Source organism: Callionymus lyra, chromosome 7 (assembly GCF_982586985.1).
Source record: "Callionymus lyra chromosome 7, fCalLyr1.hap1.1, whole genome shotgun sequence".
NCBI classification, from domain to species: Eukaryota; Metazoa; Chordata; class Actinopteri; order Syngnathiformes; family Callionymidae; genus Callionymus; species Callionymus lyra.
Genome location: NC_141824.1, coordinates 24,725,314 through 24,747,842, shown reverse-complemented (window position 1 = coordinate 24,747,842; position 22,529 = coordinate 24,725,314). Strand labels below are relative to the sequence as shown.

Below are 22,529 nucleotides of genomic sequence, written 5' to 3'. Positions count from 1 at the left end.
TTTTTAATCAACTGATTTTCTGTCATTTTAGTTCTTGTATGACTTTTTTTTTTATTTATATAAAGCCGATGCCAAATTAAAGAAATACACATAGATTAATTTATATCATGGCATCAATACATATATGAAATATCATCTTAACTTTCATAACATTTTATCTTGATCCGGATTTTAGAACTTTTTATTTTATTTTTCTAATCCTATTAAGGATCCTTTTCTTTATGTATTTCTTTGGTCTTGACGGCTCCTCACAACAAACACAACATCAATTAAGCGTTTCGGAAAATTTAAACTTAAGGTCCATCACACATATTTTGAAACAAAATCATGAAGACTTACATACTGTAAGGATTTCTTGCACACATGTAGCAGAAAACGAGATGAACATTACTATTGTCAACGTAGAAATAAAGAATCGTAAAAGTGGCTTCTTAAAACTTTAACTTGGGACATGAAAAACGCAACCTTGCGATCTCTGGAACCATAGCTAGCATCTGACGCTAATAATGTGTCAAGCAAACATTGGAAAACTTTTCCGATAAATGAATGTGATCACGGGAATATCCTCTTGGTTTACCAGGTTTCAATAAAGTGCTCTTCCTCCTTCGGCCCCATTACTTCTCCCTGTGCACGGAGCTGAAGATGTGTAATTCAATGCTCTATTTAGGCCTGTCTCGCTGGAGAATTTTCCTTTTTTTTTTTTTGCTGGCTAATTGATAGAAATTAAGCCATTAATCAAGCCACTAGCTATCATTCAACCCGGGGAAGATGAATACAAACTTTCATAATAACCACCTTCCCAATTTTAGCCCTCATTAGCATTAATTTTTAATGTAATTATGCTATTCTTTTACGCTGAGCTCATAAATTACTCCTCTTTTGTTGCTGGCTGGCCTTGTAAAAAAACTAAACTAATGCTTTGTAGTTTGATCTTTAAGGCAATTACTGGCTTCTTCACTCTTTTATCTCTGTGCATTTCCAATAACCTGCTCTCTAATGATTTATCTCCACTGTAGACCCCCCCACCCATCACCACCACCGCACCCCCCACCAGACTCACCCCCTCCTTCCTCACTTGCAGTCTTTTTGCACCAGCGGCCAACTGCCCAGCTGCCAGCATCCCCATCCTCCCACATTCTCCCATCACTTAACAGCATCCCCTGATGCCACCGAGCAACGCACACCAGTTTAACGAGAGCATGTGAATGGAGTGGATATGTTTGTTTACAATCTCCTTCAGTCATTTTCCAGCTTCATTAGCGAATACGTAGCATCGGTGACAACACCTGGGGAACGACCACGGCGAGAGACCTGCGCTCCATCACTCTCTCTCTCTCTCTCTGGTCTCCTATGGGTCTTACCTGTAGGCTAGCTGTTCTTGTTTATGTAACCCCTGAGCCGTGTACACACACACAGGCACACACTTGCAGAATTTGGCATCAAACAGTGGAGTTAAGCTTAGCAGGGCTGAGTGCTGGGGGCGATGGAGAGGCTGCGGCCTGGCCCTGATCACAGCAGCAGCATCCTGGAAGCATCAAAGTCTGAGCCGAGGCGTTCCACAGGCGCTAACAACAGCCTGCTAACTATACGAACAATAGGTGAGTAATTAAAAAGAAACTTATTAGACACTTTCTCTGCTATCAGACCCGTTATTAAAACAGCTATTCAATTCCTTCAGGGGCCACAGTTTATACAGTGACTGTTGAGAGGGGCCATCAGGCAAAAATACATGGAAAAGTATTAAATCAAGTAATAAAATCAAGCTTAATATACTAAAAGTATTATAATATTGTACTTTATATAGCTTAAATAAAAATCTAAATCTGTCATAAAAAGCACGTTTCCAATTTTTTCCAAAAAAATTGGTGAGAGGCAATTAAAACAGAATAAAATAAAAGACAAAAGCAGACGAAAAAAAAAATCCAAAACAAAAACCTCAATAGTCATCTTAAGAGAATAGTGAGTCTGGGCGATTAATTGTTCACCATTATTTATAGTTGCTCTTAATTATCGGTTGTCATCCTGTTTATCATTTGGACCCTTTTTTTTATTTTATCTGTTTTGTTGTAATAGTGGACCGTTATATTTTAACACTAGTTTAGCTTCGATCATTTTAATAATATACATTTTTATTTAAATTATTTTTTTGTTAAATTGGACCGTTATATTTTCCACTCAATTGTTCAGAACAGTTTTCTTATATTATAACTATATTTATTTTCGACTACTTTGTTTTTAAAGTGGACTGGTATGTTTTTTCTACACTTGTTGAGCACAATTATTTTATATTATTACTATATTTATTTTACTTGTTTTGTTGTGGATTTAGTGGACTGTTATATTGTAGATTGTACTTAAGTTCTTGCCTTGTCGGTTGGTTAATGTCAATAAAAGAATTCTCCTTTTCATAGTTTTCCTTATAAGTGCTTCATATGATATGACAAAATGTATTGCAATATATTTTTATATCACTCAGCTGTACAGACAAGTAATGAGTTATAAAAATAAAATGATTAGTTTCTACATAATCTTTGGCCACATGAGGGCCACACAAATAAAGTTAAAGGACCGCTGGTGGCCCACGGGCCACACTTTACCCAGGTCGGTGTGAGATCATGAATACATTAATAATAGAAATGAGTCAGACTCTTATTTTCTGCTTGTAAGTGTCTGTCCTGGTCCTTGGCTAGGTAATACTTTTAGACGGTATTGATCGGGAGCCGCTGACGGGTTCTGATGTCGGCCCTGGAAATGCATCAAGTAGCTAATGAGCAGCTATTAGGGCCATTGATTTGCTGATTTCAATTGATAGCAGACGGGCCAGAGCGCCATGTCAATATTTGCATAACTAATACGCCGCCGCTTCAGGCAGTGGAACATCTCAGACATGCTGGTCCGGCATGTGTGTGGACAGCTAAGAACATAAAGAAAAATAAAGGAAAAAATGTCAGAAAACAGGCAAACATGAATAAAAAAAAAGATTGTGGTCTGAGCGAACCCCCGGGCCCCGGACCCGAGAAGATGGGCCAAGAGATATGTTGATGCGATATCTTATGAGATATCTATTTGGCATCAGGAAATGAAAAGCAGCCAGTGACAGAGTGCCATGCACGCACACACACCTCTGATGTCTCTCAGCGATAATAATCTGCCTCTCGCTAGTCAATAAAGGAGTGAATGATGAATTAAACGTCCAAACAAGCCGCTAATGACGGGACGACATGACAGCCACGCGCCGGCCTCGGCTATATCTGGTTTACCATCTCACACACACCCGTGTCCGTCTGCTCGGTCGCACAAACACGTTTCTTAGTTGACCCTTGGAAATAAAGATATAGTAGTAGTAATTCATCTACTTTTCTAAGGCAGCTACAGGTCAAGGTTCACCATAATCCATGTGATCATTTAATTTTTTTTTAAATTTATCGTTGCAGTTCAAAGAAAATTATTTTTTTGGTTACAGAACATTCTTTTTTTCCCGTTCCTTCTCTTTCCCAGTTTATATGTCAATTAAATACATTAGTTTAACAACCAACATTAATTAACATTTTTGTCACCGTGGTCACAGCAGAAGACTGTTCACACCGAGTCTGGTTCTGGCGAGGTTTCTGCCAATAAAAGTCAAGTATTTCCTCACAACTATTGCCATATCGCAAATCTCTCTTCTTTAATACCACCGTAAAGTGTCTTGAGATTACTTCGCTCAGAACTGACAACTAAATTAAAAATTAATAGGAATTGAACTGTCACTTTTTCATTTATTTACATTTTTTTGATTCCTTGTTTCATTATTTTTTAATCTCTAGAACATTCAAGTTTCCTCCTCAGTCCTTCATTATTGGACGAAAATAAAGATTTAAGCTGCATCTGAACAGCATTACAGGCCACATTGTCACAAATTTCAAGATGTGACGATGACAAGTCAGTATATCACAACTTTAATTGTACTTTAAACAGACAAAAAATATATTAATTTTTTTGCACAGCTGAGCAAATAACTCGATCAACGTCCTCGAACGTCTGCTCGTAAACGCGTTTGATAAGCACACTGAAAATAACTGTCATCTGAAGCAAGAAAACAAAACAAAAAAAGAGTGTGTTTGGAGGGAGAGGGAGACCAGCATGAGTGTGAGTCGATGTCCAGAGTCTGGGCAGCATCACAGTCTCATTAAACTGTGAAGCTTTCACAGACTGACTGGTGAGACCGAAAACATCACAGCCACTTTCTCCGTCCACCTCAAACAAAAAAAAAGAAAAAAGCGACTGGTGGCTTCCTTAAAAGCAATGTTAGTCTTCGGTGTATCACGTTTAAAACTTTATATTGTGTTGGTGCCACATTAAAAATGGCTTCCTAGATAAAACATTGCAACAATTTTAACACTCCACCTGGAGCAACAGAAAGCTTTTTCCTAAGATGAAGGTAAGACGAAAGCAACGCATTTAATTTCAGTGGAGTAAATTATGATAATGGCTGACCCGCCTGTGAGACTCAAGCAGCTCTTTATTAAGCGTGGCAGTGTTTTAGTGCGATTAGAATGTTAAGTCCTGCCCTTTACCAGAAATAACAAGCATTTGACTGTATTAACTTAATGTTGAACCATGCCTACGTGCACGTGTGTGTGCGTGTGTGCAGGGAGTGTGTGTCGGTGTGTGCGAGCCGCCAAAAAGTGCAGCGCTCTCCATTTTCCGACGGGAGGCTGGTCAGCAGCTCTTTTATGAACGACTCTATAATCCGAGGAACACCAAGCAGCTAATTACTTAATTGGAGCAAGGTCTTTAAAATGAAAATGATGTAATCGAGATCCAGGAAACGGGCTCCATTTTCACGCACACTAATACAACGCACACACATACACACACCTCCTGACCTATGGTCGTCTTGACATCCAGCCATCAAACCACCGGCTCTCTCTCTCCCCACACACTTGTAATTGATCTTCCTGTTGTGCCCCGATGTTGTGTTTTTGTGTGTAACCGGGAAGGAAAAAACTCATGTTTGTGTGGTAAGTAAAGGTCACGGTGTGTGTGAGTCGGTAATAATTAATTAGCCTAAAAACATCCTCTTCTTGTCTTCTGACCTCAGACTTATAACCTTGTATCACTGCTCGCTCTCCACACTCTCGCCTCGGTCGAGGGAATCGTGCAAAAAAAAAAAGACTAAACAAGTGCGACATCATCATTTGCATTCAAATCCAGTGGAATTATTATCCATGAACCAAATTACAGGATGGAAATGCATGAGTAGAAGCGAGTTAAATGACCCGTCAGTCCTGATATGTTTGATCTCTGTCAGCTGCACTTCATCGGCCTCACATTCTTTCACCAAAACATGGCTTCTATAGGTTCATGAGAGCGTTTATGACTAGTTTTTAAGGCAAGTAGATAACAATCAAGAAAAAAAAATTGAATAAAATGTCACTTAAATAAGTTTTAATGGACTTTAAGTTGGGATTTATGCTAGAAAACATATGACAAAAAATGACAAACTAAATTATCAAGAGACAATTAATCTGAGATTCGGGCTCACTTACTGCTTCTTTCTGGATTTAACTATTGTGTGAGAGACAACACAAACACACCTATAGGCCCACAAAAGTAGAATAAAAAACACGTTTTTCATCTTTTCTTTTATCATTTTCCATTATCTATTTTGTTGTTAAAAATGGACTTTAAAAAAACATTTTCAAGTCAAGATATCCAACTACTTTAAATAATCTAGGATCTACTAATTACTTAAAAACATTTGAATCAGTCAAAAGCTCAACAAAAGTTCAAGTCCACTAACAACAAAACAAGGAAAATAAAATCAATATTATATTATAAGAAAACTGCAGTTTAATCTAACAGCAAAACAAAAGTTAAATTAAATAACTTTTTTCATTTTATAGAAAAGTCAAATATTTTACAGATATTAGTGAAACTACTTACATATAAAATATATATGTTAAATATTCAGTATATGAAAAAGCTGTATTTGATATATGTTGCAGTACATGTTTTAATTAAATAAAAGAAAAGTGTTCACGACGTGATAACAGAGAACCTTTACTCTGCTGGCTTTTGTACTATTTATGATACCATTTGCTGTGGTTTTCATTAGCTGCGACGTGTCACCGTGTCATTCTTTTTTTTCCTTCTACTGAAAAGACACAAAACTGCTTTGCCACCCTCTCAAACACACACACTCTCCCGGTGACCTCTGCTGTCTAACGGCAGACTTTGCAGGGTCCAACACATGGCCGACGCCACCCATGATGCAGGCACTTTGACCCGCAACAGTCTGCGGGTGTGTCTAATCACCACGGTCTGACCACCCTGTTCGTACTACTGCTGTGTGTGATCCAGTCCAGACATGCATGTGACCCGCGTGGACGCTGCAGCTTGTTCACTGGATATGTTTTCAATTAGAGATAATATTACCTCTGCACAGTAACATCCTCGTGTACAGCGTCTCTAAAGCTAATGAAAAAAAATGTATGGAGGCTTAATGTACATCGATTATTATTATTATTATTACACTGCACATTATAGGAGATTAGATCGATCAGTATTGAAAATGTATTGATATAAATGCTAATCTGTTTACGCCATACACATTCGAAAATGACAAAAAATATATTTTTGATCAATAATAATAATAATAAAAAGGTTTATATGTAATGTAATGTTTTCATATTCAATGTAATAGACGTTCATTAATTAGTAGCTCACAAAGTTTGACAAATAGATTTTTTTTTTATTAAAATTGTGTGATTGTTTTTCTTTCTTGGATCATTAAAATGACCAGAAAAACAACAACCTTTATTTCATTATTTTTCTTAAAGTTGAGTCTGAATCACCCATTTTAATAAGTTGCCCTCAAGGTTCAAAATTATCTTTTTTTTATGTCTGAAAGAAAAATCCATTGAAACAAAAGATAAAAAAACGTCTTTTAAATGGAAAGACAAATCAGTTTTTGGCGTTTTATATAATCAAAACATTGCTTTTACTGAAAAGAACATTTAGCAAACTTATAATATTAACTATTATAGAATATTCTTATTTTGTTATTTTTTTTTATTGTTTAAAGTAAATAGAAATAATAATACAATTAATGCGTTTTACTTAAAAAAGAAGAAGACAATATATTTATATTTACTGAAAAGCAGGTTTTGTCAAAAACAATCAACCTTTTTTTTTTTAAAAAAAAACATCTATAACTTGAAGCTTTTCATTTGTTTTGTTGAAAAAAAAAAGAAAAACATGTTTTTTATTTATTGAAAAGAGACTTTAGGCAAAAAATGTAGGCAGATTTAAGGCGTGTAATTATACAAAAAGATATGGAATTCTTTTGACACGTTGATATTAAATGCAGCAGCATCTATTTACTGGATCTCAGACTAATTTGCGCAGCTAGTTGAACATGTTTGTGTAACTATGGCGGCTGTTAATGGAGCGGACGGGAAATGTGGAGGATAAATCAGCCGAGTGACTTTCGCTAAGATGCTGAACATACATCGCTCTGCTGGCAGCAGGTTAATTGATAAGGGTGACCCACGGAACGATTACCAATCACGGGGGGTAAAAGGATGCTGTCAATCATTTGTCCACTTGACCCGCTGAGGAGTGAACGTCGGCCAGCGCGGTCAAGAGCGCGTCATTGAGTTTTCTGGGTGAGATGTTGCGGCAGATTAGAGTTTACATACATTATCTGAAGGATATCGTTCTACAGATGAAGGCGGAAGAAAGCAACAGCAGAGGCGACCATTGCATTACAACCAGTGGTGAAGGAAAATGTTTTATATATTCGTTATCACAGTTCTATTATGGCTTATATTTCAATACAGTATTTATATAATAAAACAATTCAATTTTTGTATTTAAAATTTACATGCAAATATTTGCAGCATTTTTTCAATTTTTGTGCTGTAATTAAACTTCCAGTCGCTATATGACCGATTTGTTATCTGTCAGAGGCTAAAAGAACAATAAAATACTGCGAAATCCAAGTGGTGACTAAGGACGAGAGGATACAGTAGACTCTAGCAGTTTAAAAAGCTGATGTTTGGACATATTTTGGTTTCAAAACAAATGAAATCACTTAAAATTTTACCAAGAACTCCACAGTCAAGTACTCGTCTAATACTACATATATCCTTGCAATACACTATTGCAATATATATACTGCCGCAGATTCTTGCAAATACACACCCCTAACTGGGATTAAGTTGGGTAAATCCGGGTTCCCAGGTTTTGGGGTCAACTAATCACCTTGCTGAGCGATCTCGGATGGAGAGAATGCTAAAGTGGTTGATAGCTGCAGCGGAGGGAGAGAGGGAAAAAAAATCAAGTTTAAATTTGCGGTGATGAAAAATCAATAAAGCAGTAATTGCTTGGCTTATCACGGTGCAATGAAACAAATTGGAAAGAGAAGGAGACGCAGGAAGAAGAGGGCTGGCGACCATGTTGCATGCAGGTTTTTTTTCATTTGGCTGCAGTGTTGGGAGCAGTGCAGAGAGAAGAGAGGAGTTTGGGCTTCACTGGGCCAAAGCATGGAAAAAAAAAAGGTCGCCTCGTGATAATTAAATCTTCTCACACTGATTTTCTGCCAAATTTATTTCCCCAGGGACCATAACTCTGATTCCGTGCTCACGAGCCTCGAATAACTAATCATTTCAACATGAGGGGGGCGGGGGGGGGGGGCAAACCTGAATGAACCGAGAGGGAATAAAAATAGAGATGCTTACACTGGTAATTCATCTCTAATTCAATCATCAGGCAGGACAAAAACATTTTTCCAGCTCAAATTTCAAACCCAAATATCCATGTTTTTGCGAGGGGCGGAAGCCGCCGTTTGATCCACGCCGATGAAGTGTCGGTTCAATATTCCTCCGGCGGCCTCGCACATGATTGTGTTGAACATAATAACACAACAAATAAGGCCATTTATCTGAAGTAACGACAGGAGATGAAGCTAACTCCGCCGATCAATGGAGAATCAATACAAACTAGATTTTCTTACATCAAAACCACTGAGACGGATCTTTTAGTGCACCGGAGCGACGCCGCGACCCCCCCGCCCCGGTGAACAAATATGTTTTCTACAACAATAAAAAAAAACGACGTGTGGGATGTAATTGGGCAAGCGTTAGCTTAACTGAGACGATGATTAGCATGGGATCACTTATGTTTACCAGTGGTTGAATTTCCCTGCGTGTCCTTCAGCGAGGTGGCGTCACGGGCCACGCCGCCGTATACGAGTAATTAAAACATTTAAAGCAGAGCCAGCTCCCCTGTGCTCCCGGGGTGTGATGTGGGGGTCACGCGCCTGTAGATTCTAATTTGCGCACCATTTGTATTCATGACAGGCGTGTGCTAAATATTTAACAGCAGCCCGGCAGGAGTTTTGTATTGTTAGGCTTTCCAGGTCAAATAATTTGATTTCAAGGCAGATTACATTAAGCGTCAATGTCCAAGCCACCACTCTCACTTGGCTCTCATTTCCTGTCGTTTATTGCAGCCAAGAAAAGGCCACAACTGGGGGGATGTGATGGCGGGCGATACAAGAACTTGTTATGTGCGAATGACTTATTATTTTCAATTAGAAAAGTGAGCACATTGATTATTATGGACACGCACACCTACACCTCTGTCGCAGTTGTTTGTGGCGTGAGCGGCTTTTGGTCTCGTTGATACGACTGTTTTCATTATCCTGGACAACGGTGTTCATTGGATCACCGGTAATTACAACAACAGAGGAGAGGTGCTTGAAGAGTTTCGGGGCCATGTTTGGACCCAAGGATGCCTTGCCAAAGTACATCAGCGGTATCTGATGAGAGCGCATACCTCCCCCAAGCAGCTCAATATATTTAATAAAACAGCAATACCATGTTTGATGTTTCATTCATAAAATAACACAAAGTGATGTTAGCTTAGCAGCATTACAATGTTTTAGAAGCTATAGATATTTATCTAGCAACCCTAAAACTTGTCTTACCATTTTGTTTTTGCAAAGCATTTGCAATGGCGATTTAAACCATTGCCGTGTATTATAAAGTTCATTTATTCAAGTTTTTCTGTTATTGACTTAATATGTTTCAGTAATTATACCACATTCAGACTTTAACCTAGTGATGTGATGATGAGGCTTCATGAAACAACTGATGAGGTATCATGATACAGTGGCTTCATTTTAAAAGGCCAGTAGATGTCACTCTTAACTTTATAAACTTTGACTCTGATCTACTAATTCAATGAAACCTTCAAGCTGATAGCACCATCTAGTGGTCTTTTAAAATGAAGACACTGTATCATGATCATCACCTCATCAGCTGTTTCATTAAGCCTCATCAACACATCACTACTTCATACTGTAATTAGTGGAAAAATTAAAAACAATATAAAATCGAATGTAAGCGTTCTTGACCAAACAGTATCAGAATATTAAAAAGTATTTAAAAGTAAAATTTAGTAAAGCTAGTTAACGGCGAGATAGAAAAGGAACGACAGAAGGGACAAAAGAGGATTAATATTAGTACATTTATGTTGATGTTGCTTTTAGTCATAGAGTCATAGAAATGTAAAGCAGATGTTGATAAACATCCAGAGGTAACATGGTAACACATTTTATTTTTGTACTTTAGCACCCATTTATTATTTTTATTTACTTAATTTTTTTGAATCAATTTATTTCTAAATTATTAGGACACAAGTCTTTATCTTCCCCCCTACATATTGTGTGTTAATTCCCCAAAGCTATTAAAAATTTAATTGAAATGTTAAATAAAATCATGTACTTGAGTAAACCTTGTTGATTCAAATATATTTGAAAATCAATAGAAAAGGACATTTCATGTCCTCAGATATTTGGCAAACATTTTGTAGATATTTGACCTAAAACACATTTAAATAACAATGAAAAATTCCTACAGTACTAGTTTTCTTAAGCTATGGTGGTTCATATCTTGAAAACTCAAATCTCTGCCTAAGCCTGTGATTGACAACAGAGCTAGTTAAACAGTGATGAGGCGCTAATGGATGCTGGGTCGAGGAAGTGAGGAGGGTGGCGATCGGGCGGCGGCTTGCAGCTGAATATTTAATGGTCATATAATTCCTGAACACCAACACACACACACAGGCAGGTACACACCCACCTCATGACCTGTCCTACACACGGTTTAATAAGGGAAACAGACTTTTCGTTTAACTGGCAAAAGAGCAAACGGTAGGTATATATTGCCCTAATGATATGGGTTAAAGAGCTTTTATATGTCTCATTAAAATATATGATCTCCCAATCTGGTGCTAGTTTGAGGTAATGAGGACAGAGTGGCATTCGGGGCCAGAATATCATCTTCAGACTGTGGTAGAATTTATCACGCTGTGTTTTTTCTAAGGTGCAAATGGAAAATGATGATTTATAAAAGATTAAATGTTACCAAGTCAGCAAAATCTGCGTTAGTCTAATACGATTCAATAGTTGAGGGGTTTAAATTCAGTAATTCAAAGGCTTGTTTGATTCCCAATATCTATTTTGTAGAGTTCAACAAAACACAAATTCTCATAATGAAATTATATTTCTGAATAGTCTGTTTTAGGGAGAAAAAAAATCCTAGAAATCCAAAGAAAATCCAGGAATCATTATTTAAAGCATTTTCCCCCAGTTCCCATTCAAATATTTCCTTCTACACAGAAACCCAAAAGCACATGTGGAAATGTGCTACTGTAACATTTTACTTTCTTAATTGATGTTAAAGCCATAAAACGTTATATATATTTTCAATGGAAATCCAGTAGAAATGTATAGAGTAATCAACTTGCTAGACACAGAATTATGTTGCTTATAACATCACATATTTAGAGATATTTCTAACATAAATAACAAACCAATTACCATAAAAAACACGGCACAGATGAGCCTCTCTACGTTTTATAGATCCATGTGTTTTACTTTATATTCTGGTCAAACAATAAGACCCCTGGCGACACAGACGTATATAGTAGCTCAACTTTATTAGCATAAACAATGCAAGCAACAAACGAACCCAGCACCCTAACATCCCTCTTGCAGCCTCATTTGGCTGAACTCGAGCTCAGAGCAAACATTTCTTTTAAGTGGAGACTACTTTGTTAACTGATGACCACGGGGCCGGTTATTGATCTCCTGCTGCATCTTTCCGTCTCGGTAAACCCTGATAACAAAACAAACCTCTCACAGAAAATGGCTACAATAATAGCGTGCATATCAAGAGCGTCCGCGTGAATCGCAGCCTGTGATTATTGCTATCACAACCGTGGGTCTATTTGTGAACGGAGAGTGTAGGTGGTGGTGTTCACTTCTCTCCTTCATTCCTTTTTCAAAGCTTCTCTCATTTCACTCAACTTAGCGGTTCAAGAGCAAACTTTCTTGTTAGGGTGATCTCTAACCGAGCCTGCAGGGAATAAAAAAGACCCCTCGTGATCCGCTGTTTAGTAGCAGCAGTGGACCGCCTCCTACTATCGGCTCTCGCTGCAAGGAAGGGCAACTTGGAGATGGTTGACTTGATCCAGCTCACTGTGTGAGGGGTGTGTGTGTGTGTGTGAGTCTCGTGCGGTGTCGTCTCTGTAAGTCAGGAGAGCGACATAGATTCGTGTGTACCGTCCTCGGGGTTGGTACCTGCACAGCATGCTGGACTATTCAGGACCACAATCAAACATATTCCTTTTTTTTCCCCTCACCCAGCAGGACGGCTGGAGTCAAGCAAGAGGAGCCTTTGAGCAAAAGGGCTAAAGGACTCTCAACTGATTCTACAAGAGGCAACCTGCAGCGTGAACTTTCCCTAATTGACTAGAAGCGATGATCAGGAAATAAAAACTGTTTGAGAAAAACTTCCACGGAGAGGAAAGAAGGAGGGATTACAAAGGGCATAGAGACAAATAAATGGTTGTTTTGTCGAAAAGTGTTTGGAGGAAAAATGAGAATCCCGGACAACGCTCGCAATTACACTGGAGGAATAATGCAGAGAAGGAAATATATTCATCAGGAGGGCGGACAAAAGTCAGAGTTTGAGGCTAATTAGTTCTGATGGCTGGACTTTCATTCGGCTAAAAAGGTCAGCAACTTTAAAGGTCAGACGAGCGGGCCACTCTACGTGAACAAAAACGAAGGAGAAAGGCAACAAAAAACACTTTTGCAAAACAATATATTCCACTCTACATGCTTAAGCCTGTCCACAGACACACACAAGAATATAACAAGGTATTCATTCATTTACTTTCTACTTGGGGAGGGAAAGGAAGAGGACATCCTGGAAAAAGAAGCAGGGCTAAGATATAGACAGACAACTAGGGGATGGGTGTCATTACTCACTTCCATAATGGCAACAATGACAATAAACAATAAAGGGTAGTAGTCAGACTGAAAAGCAAAGCATATTAAAGTGCCTCCTTTTCGTTTTGGTAGAACTTTTCTCTGATCCTTTTTTTCCCTTAAAAACCCAGACATACATGGCGTAAAATGATGGTCATTCACAGCACATTAGATCTCAACTTGTATCAGCACTTTATATATATAGTCTTACACACAATTTAGCCCACAAATTATTCTAACAGAACACAATTTAGAGTTTATTATAATTGATAAAAGTCTGCCCTAAATATTATCAAGAGAGCAATCAATCAGTCAAAATTTTGTCAATTTTGCCCTAAATTAAACTGAAAGAACATTTACTCAGTCTGCTAAAATGTACAACATTTATCCCCAACATTATACTGGAAAACTAATGTTCTATAGATTCTATGGACAGAATCAAACCCAGGGTCACAGTTGTTCTATATTCTATTATATATTATACCAACATAATAGTAGAAGTCCAAATAGACAACATTTATCACCAAAATTATACTGACAGAATTAAAGACAAACCCAAAGTCTGTCAATTATTAGTTAGTTATTGATTGCCTCAATTATTGGCCAAAATTTGCTTGATAATTATACAGACAGAATCAGACTTAAAGTCTATCACACAATTTGTTCCCCCAAAACTATACTGTCAGAACACAACTGGGAGTCTGTAGGAATTTGCAAAATATAGCTCATAAATAATACTGACAGATCGCAACAATGTCTGATTCAATTACCAAAGTTTAACCCCAAAAAGATAATTGCAAAACACTACTCTGAAAAAGTTTACTACAATAGAAATATGTTCAAATGTACAGTATTTGTTAATTCATTTGAGATTTTCTTTAAAGAATTTGCATTCATTGTTTTTTACATTGGAATAAAACCTAAATAATACAATCCCTATTGACAACCACTCACACCAACAGGTTAAGATCAATTTTAAAAATATGTATTTCTGCATTGTAAAGAAGTTTATCACTAAACTCTATCCCGAACTGAGACGTCAAGCTTACCGTCCTCCAACTTCTTCCGGGTCTCTTCTTCTCTCTTTGCAACTTTGGCCTTCAGCACTTCATCCGTCTTCGCTGAAGAAAAAAAAACAACACAGAAGTTAGAAAACAACTTTTAAACTTCACCAAGAATATAGGAACATATCTATCTATTGTTTTTAACAAGTACTTTTAAAGACAGTCTTTTTCAAAACAAACCCCATCAAACGTTACTTGATGTCTTTATAATTCATCTACACATGTGATCCACTTGTAATGATGTGAATACATAGCGAGACAAATAAAAGTGTGACTGTTCTCCCCCTCCTACCGCACACCTTTTTTTTTCCTCTTCTCGCTGCTCATGTTAAAGACTTCCTAAGAGGTGTTTACCGTCTCGCTATAATGAAAAGCTTAAAGTGAGTCTGCAGGAGCAAACACTCATCAGGGCGTTAAAGCATCTCTAAACAGAAGCGTCGTTGTCTCTGCTCCCCTTTTTCCTCCGCCATTCCCCTTGAATAATCAAGATGTTAAGCCGCATTAAAAAATATAATGCCGTGTATGGCAGGACTATCAATACTGCCTCTAAATTAATTACATTTCCGTTGCGGCGCATCATTTATTTCGCAGCGTTAGGGCCTCGGTGGAGCCATTCGCCTTTATTGCTATTTCACTGCTTGATGAGTGAGCTATGTAAAATTGAGTCTCCAATATCATTACGCTTAATGAGTTTAAACTTTGAGAAGACAAAAAAAAAGAGTGTGCGCAGGCGAGGAGGAAGGGGAGAACAAACTGTTTTGGGGAAGTTGATACAATATGAGAGTGGGTGTATGTTGGAGAGTGCATAAAGAATGTTTGTGTTAGGGCACAGCTGTGGGTGTCCAAATGCAGTTTGCGTTCAGCACCATTGTGTGTGTGTGTGCGCTATTGTGGCTACAAACTGCTGCTAACTGTGTTACATAAAAAAAAACACGTCCACATGGCTGTGTGTTTAGATGCAGGAGGCCACGGGTGATGCTCGTCTCTCCGCGACTACTCGGCTGTTTTTGTTGGGTAATTGGCGTAGACAAAGAAGCCGTCACACCGCTGTTACGGCTGGTTAAGTCTGGAGGTTCCGCATCTTTGCTAACAATGACTCTACATGGATGAGTGAACCTTCCTTCGCCTCCCCTCCGCGAGCATGGCTTCGCTTGTTTATGTGCATGAGAACAACATACAGTCATATACTGTCCATATACTATCAACTCATGAATTAATAATTGAATGGAACGTCCATTAAAGCCAGGGAGGTCATCAAAACATCACTGCTGCATTGGTATTTTGTTATACAACCTGTAACAAACACACAATTGTACCGTCCAATGATTAAGTTACTAAAATAGTTTTTATTCTCAACAGCAAATCTGTATTTTCCTTATGCATTGTTGACAAAACATGATTAGAGGTGTGAAAGAATATTTATACACTTAAATATCACAATTTAGTTTAATATTTTTTATTTAAAACTTCTGTATTGATTGAAATAATAAATTAATTAAAAATATGGTATATATCTATTTGGCTAAATTATATTTCATCTTTTATTATAGCTATTTTATGGTTTATATTTTATAAAATCTTTTTTCTCCACAATTAACATGCACATATTGTTTTTATTATTTTTGTGTTGCAATTAAATTTCAGGCCACTAGACAGCAGCAGTCATTGTGACTTACGCAGCTTAAGGAAGCAATGAAATGCTGGCAATGACTGAGGACAAGAGGATACCGTCGACTGCAGAAGCTTTAAAAGCTGATTTTTTGAAAATTTTGGTGTCCAAACAAATGAAAGCAGTAAGAACTTTGTCAAGTACTTTGGCAATACTACAAATATACCGTTAACAACAGTATAAAAATGTTTTACATTATGTACATATGTATTACAGTATGTATCGTCCTTCCAATACATATTATATATATATATATATATATTAGTTCAATGAAGGTAGATTATCATACAAAAAATAATACAAATAAAAAAGTACTTTTGTACACCAATAAAAACGAAATAAATCTTAATATCGACCCTCATTGAAGCAGGGTGAGCTAGTTGTTTGAGTCAGTGTAAAAAGTATCTTGAAGGAGTTTAAAGATGCTAGATTAAATGAATAAGGGGATCGGATTTGGGCCTTTCTGTCTTTATCGCAATGAATATTTCCCTCTTTGTAGCTTGTAAGTGGGTTAGCTCTTTTTTTTTTACCGTTAAAGCAGCATAACAGAGCGTATTTGAGGCTCTAAAGCAAAAGTAGAAAAGGTGAAATTTAACTTTATGGTTACGGAGGCTGAACCGCTGATGGAAAATAAGACAAAGAAAAATATCATCAAATGTATTTTCAAGTAAAATGTTTACAAAGAAAAAGAAAAAGATGCCATTGTGATGTTACACGCTCAAAATATTTCCCCAACTTTAACAAAAAAACTATAATTTGGTGCGTCAGTATCCGGGAAATATCAAGATATTTGTGTCTGTTTGAAAGAAGACACATCATGCATTGCTGGGTTTTGTCTGCCTGAACAATTGATATTTGTGTGAAACATCTGTATATGTATTTATTTTTTGATTCTTTTTTGAAGAGCGTTTCCAAGCGAAACTGTTTTTCCACACTTCAGTTTGCTGGGGGCGATCAAGAGGCAGGTATTGGTGTGGTGCTGAAGCGGGAGGGAAAACATAAGATGGAGGAGGGAAGAAAAAGGGAAACAGAGCGATGCGTGTTATAAAAAGGAAGAACTGACAGCTTGGAGTAACAAGCCGAGGTGAGAGAAGAAGCCACAAAAAAAAAAGGAGAAAACGACGCCAGTGATTTGTCGCCGCTGTTTGTACGCATGTTTATCCTCCAACTCGATCCCTTTATCCCCCCTCCAAAACGTTCTCTCTTATCCTCGGTGCTCTCCTTGTGTTTTGCCCTCTCCTACCCCTCCTTGTTTTTATGCTTTCTCTTCCTCCTCTTGCTCATCTCTCCAGTACACTGTGCCTGGGGGCAATAGCAGCAAATCAAACTGTTTATCCATCGCTCATCAGTGCAGCGCCTCATGGGGCTCCTGCCCCCTCAAAACAATGAAAGTCGGCCTGAGCAGTGAGACGGGGATGCGCTTTAATTACATCAATAAAAGGAAAAGGTAACAAAAGATAGAAATATAGAAACATCACACCGTAAACAAACTTGAAATGTAAGCGCAATGAAGGTAACAGTGTTGTGGCCTCAGGAGAAAATATTTGTTCACAATTATAACAATGTAAAGAAGCTTGGAATAAGTCAAGGGTTATCCATTTGTAAAAATGTATATTTTTAAAAACTTCATTTAAACAAGTGTTTGCATGCAAACCAGTAGTGATGGATAGATGAGGGTTCATGAAACAGTTGATGAAGTATCATGATACAGTGTCTTCATTTTGAAAGACCACTAGATGTCACTCTCTGCTTTATAGCTTTGTCTTTCAAAATGAAGACAGTGTATTATGATAAGGAGTGTTAAGTAAATATCAATACACTTCAAATCATTACTTCTTTTTCAAGATGCTGTATCAATATTTAACAGACCTGTTTCGATACAACAAAAAAAAATTGCTCATGACTGAGGACAAGAGGATTCAGTCGACTGCAGCAGCTTTTTAAAGTTAATGTTTCGACATATTTTGGTTTCAAAACAAATGAGTTACGACTTTGACAAGAGCCATCAGTAAATTCTGCAACACCAGAGTCAAGTACTCGGACAATACTTCAAACATATGCTTGTTCCTACAGTATCGCAATATAATCACAATATATGGTATCGTTGGTCCTCTATCCTGATATGTTTTGTATCCCCAGATTCTTGCCAATAACTTGTTAAATAATATTTTTTACCACAAAATTCCGGTTTAACTCACAGATGTAGAATAGATTGAATCGATTAGAAAATGAAACCCTGTGAATGAAATAACAAGAAAACAAGCCTAAAAATAATAATCGCAAAGTTTGAAGGCCTTTTGCTGGTTGGAGACAGTATTTTAATTAATTTCCATAAGTTACATTTCTGGAATTACCAAGGTGATAAAACAGGAAAACACCATCTCTTTTTGTGAACAAATACATGGTAAATCCCACAGTTCAACCACTAGGGGGAGCTGAAACAAATAGGTTCAATCTCACGTAGTGCTGCTTTAAAGATAAAATGTTTTGTCAACTCAAGACATCAGGCTTAAATCGTGAATGAACTCACACTCATTGGACTCTAAACGTTCACACGCTGGTTCTCGCTAAACAAGTGGATCGACTTTATTACAGAATCATTCACGACCGACTTTCACCGAGGCCAGTAATAAATGGCCGGTTGAAGAAGGACTTCTTCACTTCATTTGGACTCGGTTGGCTGCAGGGGAGGAAGGGAGGAGGAGGGACGGCAGCACGGAGGAGGGGTGGGTGAGGGGGGTTGTCAGAGAAATCACATTGTGATTATGAGTGTAATTGCAGCTCAGGGGCCCAGGGGCCATGTAGCTCTGATGCCACTAGAAGATGTTTTATGCACCGCGATAGAGAGGACGAGCGTGAAAGAGAGGGAGAGTGGGAGGGAGCGGCAGTCTGCCAGGATCTTTGATTTTTTTTTTATATTCAAAAAATCTCCCCTTCTATCTCTTTTTCCTCTGTCTCCTTTCTTTTCTCTTTTCACTTGTCTCCTATTCTCTTTACCCACTTCTCTCTCCTCTCCTGTCTTCTCTTGGCAGGATTAGCCGGGTCTCGTTAGAGGGGAAATGTAATAATGCTCCCACCAGGTGGAACCGGGCCCGCTCCATTATCAGCCGGGAGATGGATGGGCCGTGTAGGGCTGGCGGGGGCCAAGCGCGCACACAATTTAGATTCAATAAACTGGCAAAGCAAGACCCCCAATCTGATTTATCTCTTACACGCCGCCAATGCTTGCTGCGACGATGCTGATTCCCTATTACAGCACAGAGAAGGACTATTCATCGGATGTGAGGCACGGCAGTCGGAGAGAGGAGGCTCGTCGGGCCCTGGGGACGGCCCCGCAACAGATACAACCGAGGGTTAATGCGTTTACACACTGATAAGCAATTAAATGTAAGGCCGAGGTGAGTTATAGAGTTATTAGGCACCGATTGGAGGCAGAAGAAAAAGACGAATGGAGGGCGGGGGAGAAAAAAAAAAGGAGGAGAGACGTTATTTAACAGTGTGCTCGCTTGAGCCCGAGGCCCGGTACAGTTAGTTTTTAGAAATAAAAAAGGCGATCATATTATAAAGATCACGAGGTGAGAGGGAACATAAGAGCAGCTGTCTGCCCACGTCGCTCAATACGCTCAATAGAAGACTTGCAAACCGCTATACTGGAGACAGAGGTCAGAGCAGCAGTCAATCTCTGCTGCGGATACAAGTCTCAATTTTAGGAATCGCTGGACACCTGATCCGACTATATTCAGGCTCAAAATATGAATCAGGAAGTGTCTATGCACAAAATAATTATTAAATATTTAAAAAAAACAAACTTTTCAAGGACTAGTGCAGACCTGAGAAAAGTGAGCATGCGGCCCTTTAATTGGATTTATGTGGCCCTCATGAGGTCAAAGATCATGTCGGAATTTTACATTATTCCTCACTAGTCACTGAATATGACTACAAGGTTTTTGTTTTAGGACTTCTGCGTCACTAACAATTATTAAAGTGAATATACAAATGTAAAATTTAATTTAACACATATAAATTAATCATAATTTCAGATTAAAAAAATAATATCAGCATATTGAGCTTGGTTGCATTACTTGACTTTATACTTTTTCACTTCTTTATTTTTGCTTGATGGTCACTCACAACAGTCACTGTATGAAATGTGGCCCCTGAGCAAATTTAATTAGACTAGATACTATTCTAATTCGAACAGTTTAGGGTCATACGTGTGTGTAAACAACAGACATGTCATTCCAGTCGACCACCAATCAAAGCGAATCTGAATGTCAGCGGGAGAAGAGGTGCGATAAATCAGCCTCAGAGCAAACGACAAACAGAATATTGGAGGCAGCGAGGAGACATTGGAAAAATGTCCCCCTCAATAAGTTGAGCACTTTACAGTGAGGCTCGGCAGGCAGGGCTCTCTGACCAACACTAAATGTCAGAGAGACAAGAGAAAGAAAAAATAAATGCAACTCATACATGCAGGTGGACAGATGAAGGCACACCAAGATGACAAGAAAATAGAGCCAAGCACAAAGAGAAAACAAAAGTTAGAGTTGTGTCGAGGAAATTAAAATGTTCATGGGGACCAATATTACACGTATATAAAAAAACATAAACATACGTCATAGTTTGCAGCTTAAGAAGGGGATTTAGCTTCTTGAGGCAAACATGACTTATTTAATTCCTCTGTAATAAAACTACTCAAATATTGTGGGAAAAGGTTCTACCTTTATTATAGTTGCAACGCTCGAGTGTCTGAAGGGCAACGTTTCAATAAATCAAGACAAGATCCGCAGCCGCCACTAGGTGGCGCATTACACAGAGCACATGACCGTGAGGCAGTGGTGCTGCTGATGCGTCTGTGAAGATGCAGCTGTGAACTCTAACTCTTGGAAAGAAAACTCTGGAATACTATGTAAAGTTAAAATATAGTTTATTACGCTTTATTACAGTTGAATCTTTTTAACTATAACAGTCTAAAATTAAGTTATATATAGATACTTATAGTATATGATAAATAAATAAAGAAAATAAGTAATGTTTTAAAAGTAAATACTTGTCAATATTTTTTTGTAAAAAGGAAAATATCATCATCAGAAGATCTAATCAATTATTATACCCAGATGGAGGTGCTGTTTGAATGACAACAACATACTGGTGATTAAAATGGCAAATACATATAGAAAATTAATGATCATTTAAGTATAAATTTTCCTCAAAAAATATACTAATGCATAATGTTACTAATGCTGTTTTTTATTGTTGAGGTTTTGTTAATAGTTTTGTCTAGTTTGGTCTTGTCTGTTCCTACATAGTGTCTGCCTAGATTTTAAAAGATACACAATTCATGTTTTACGAACATCTTACATTCACGACTGTTCAATGAACTGATAAAAAAACGACCTTTTTTTTCAGCAGAAATTATTATTTATCATCTTTTTTATACATTTATATTCCACTGAACTAAATATTTACCACATATGTGAGTTTATTTTAATATATTTTATTATATTTATCATTGACTGTGTCATGTCTTAATCTTTTACCCATTTTCAATAGTATGCGAGTAAAAATGTCGTTATACTTTTTTATCCGTTTCATCCAAAACCATTTGTGTTGTGCATTAGTATGAGATCTTCTAATGGAATTACTGTTTGTTTTATACTACAATATGTCACTCATGGTGCCTAATATTTAGAAATGTCAATCACAGTGAGAGCAAATATTAACATATTTTTTTCTGAAAATAACCAATTTTAACTAAGAATGTATCCAAACCTTTACTCTAGAAAATATTAGTTATTACGGCATCAACTGTTGCAGTGCATTAAGGGACTTGTTTTGTGTGCTGTACATAATATTCTACATTCTAAGCAGCCTGAACAAACGAGACGACAACAAAAACAAAAAGTGCCGAGTCAACATACCAAAGAGAGATTGTATATCAATCAGACTGAGTTAGTACAAATCAATGAGTGAGGTCTGTACGGTGCATGTGGGTGGTTGAGGTCTGATACCTGAACCTGCCCTTTATACCGACAGTAAATCCCCCTGACTCTGAGGCTCAAGTCCACTGGAGAGTCCTCAGAGATGGAGGCTCACCGTGACCCTGGGCAAGACAGAAGAACACCAGAGAAAGTGGGGTGCAACAGAGGCCTCCAGCGGTCAAGTAGATCAGAGGGGGGGTTTCAAGGACTGTGCACTGCCATAGGCTGCATGAACATGCACACTAATACACCTGAGGAACACACACACATGTCAACACCGTCAGAGCATCTCACACAAATGCACAACACACACAACCCTGAGAGGAAAAGGCTCACAACAAAGACCTTGTAACCTTGCGATCAGGGTCAAACACAGTTCAGGCCTGTGGGATCCATATTTGGAGGGAACCAAACACAAAACATGTAATATACGAGATGAATGATGATAGATGAGCCTGAGAAGACGTCCGTCTTTAAGTTACACGGCG

The 22,529-nt window shown here is 37.9% G+C and overlaps 1 protein-coding gene across 1 annotated transcript in view; it reads right to left on the bottom strand.

The window, feature by feature from the left end:
• The window catches only part of rsrc1 (arginine/serine-rich coiled-coil 1), a 117,295-nt gene that overhangs the window by 14,951 nt on the left and 79,815 nt on the right, over positions 1 to 22,529 (bottom strand). The window contains exon 7 of the mRNA XM_087796259.1: positions 14,377 to 14,448. Coding sequence (XP_087652385.1) covers positions 14,377 to 14,448 — 72 coding nt within the window. The remainder of the gene's footprint in view (positions 1 to 14,376; positions 14,449 to 22,529) is intronic.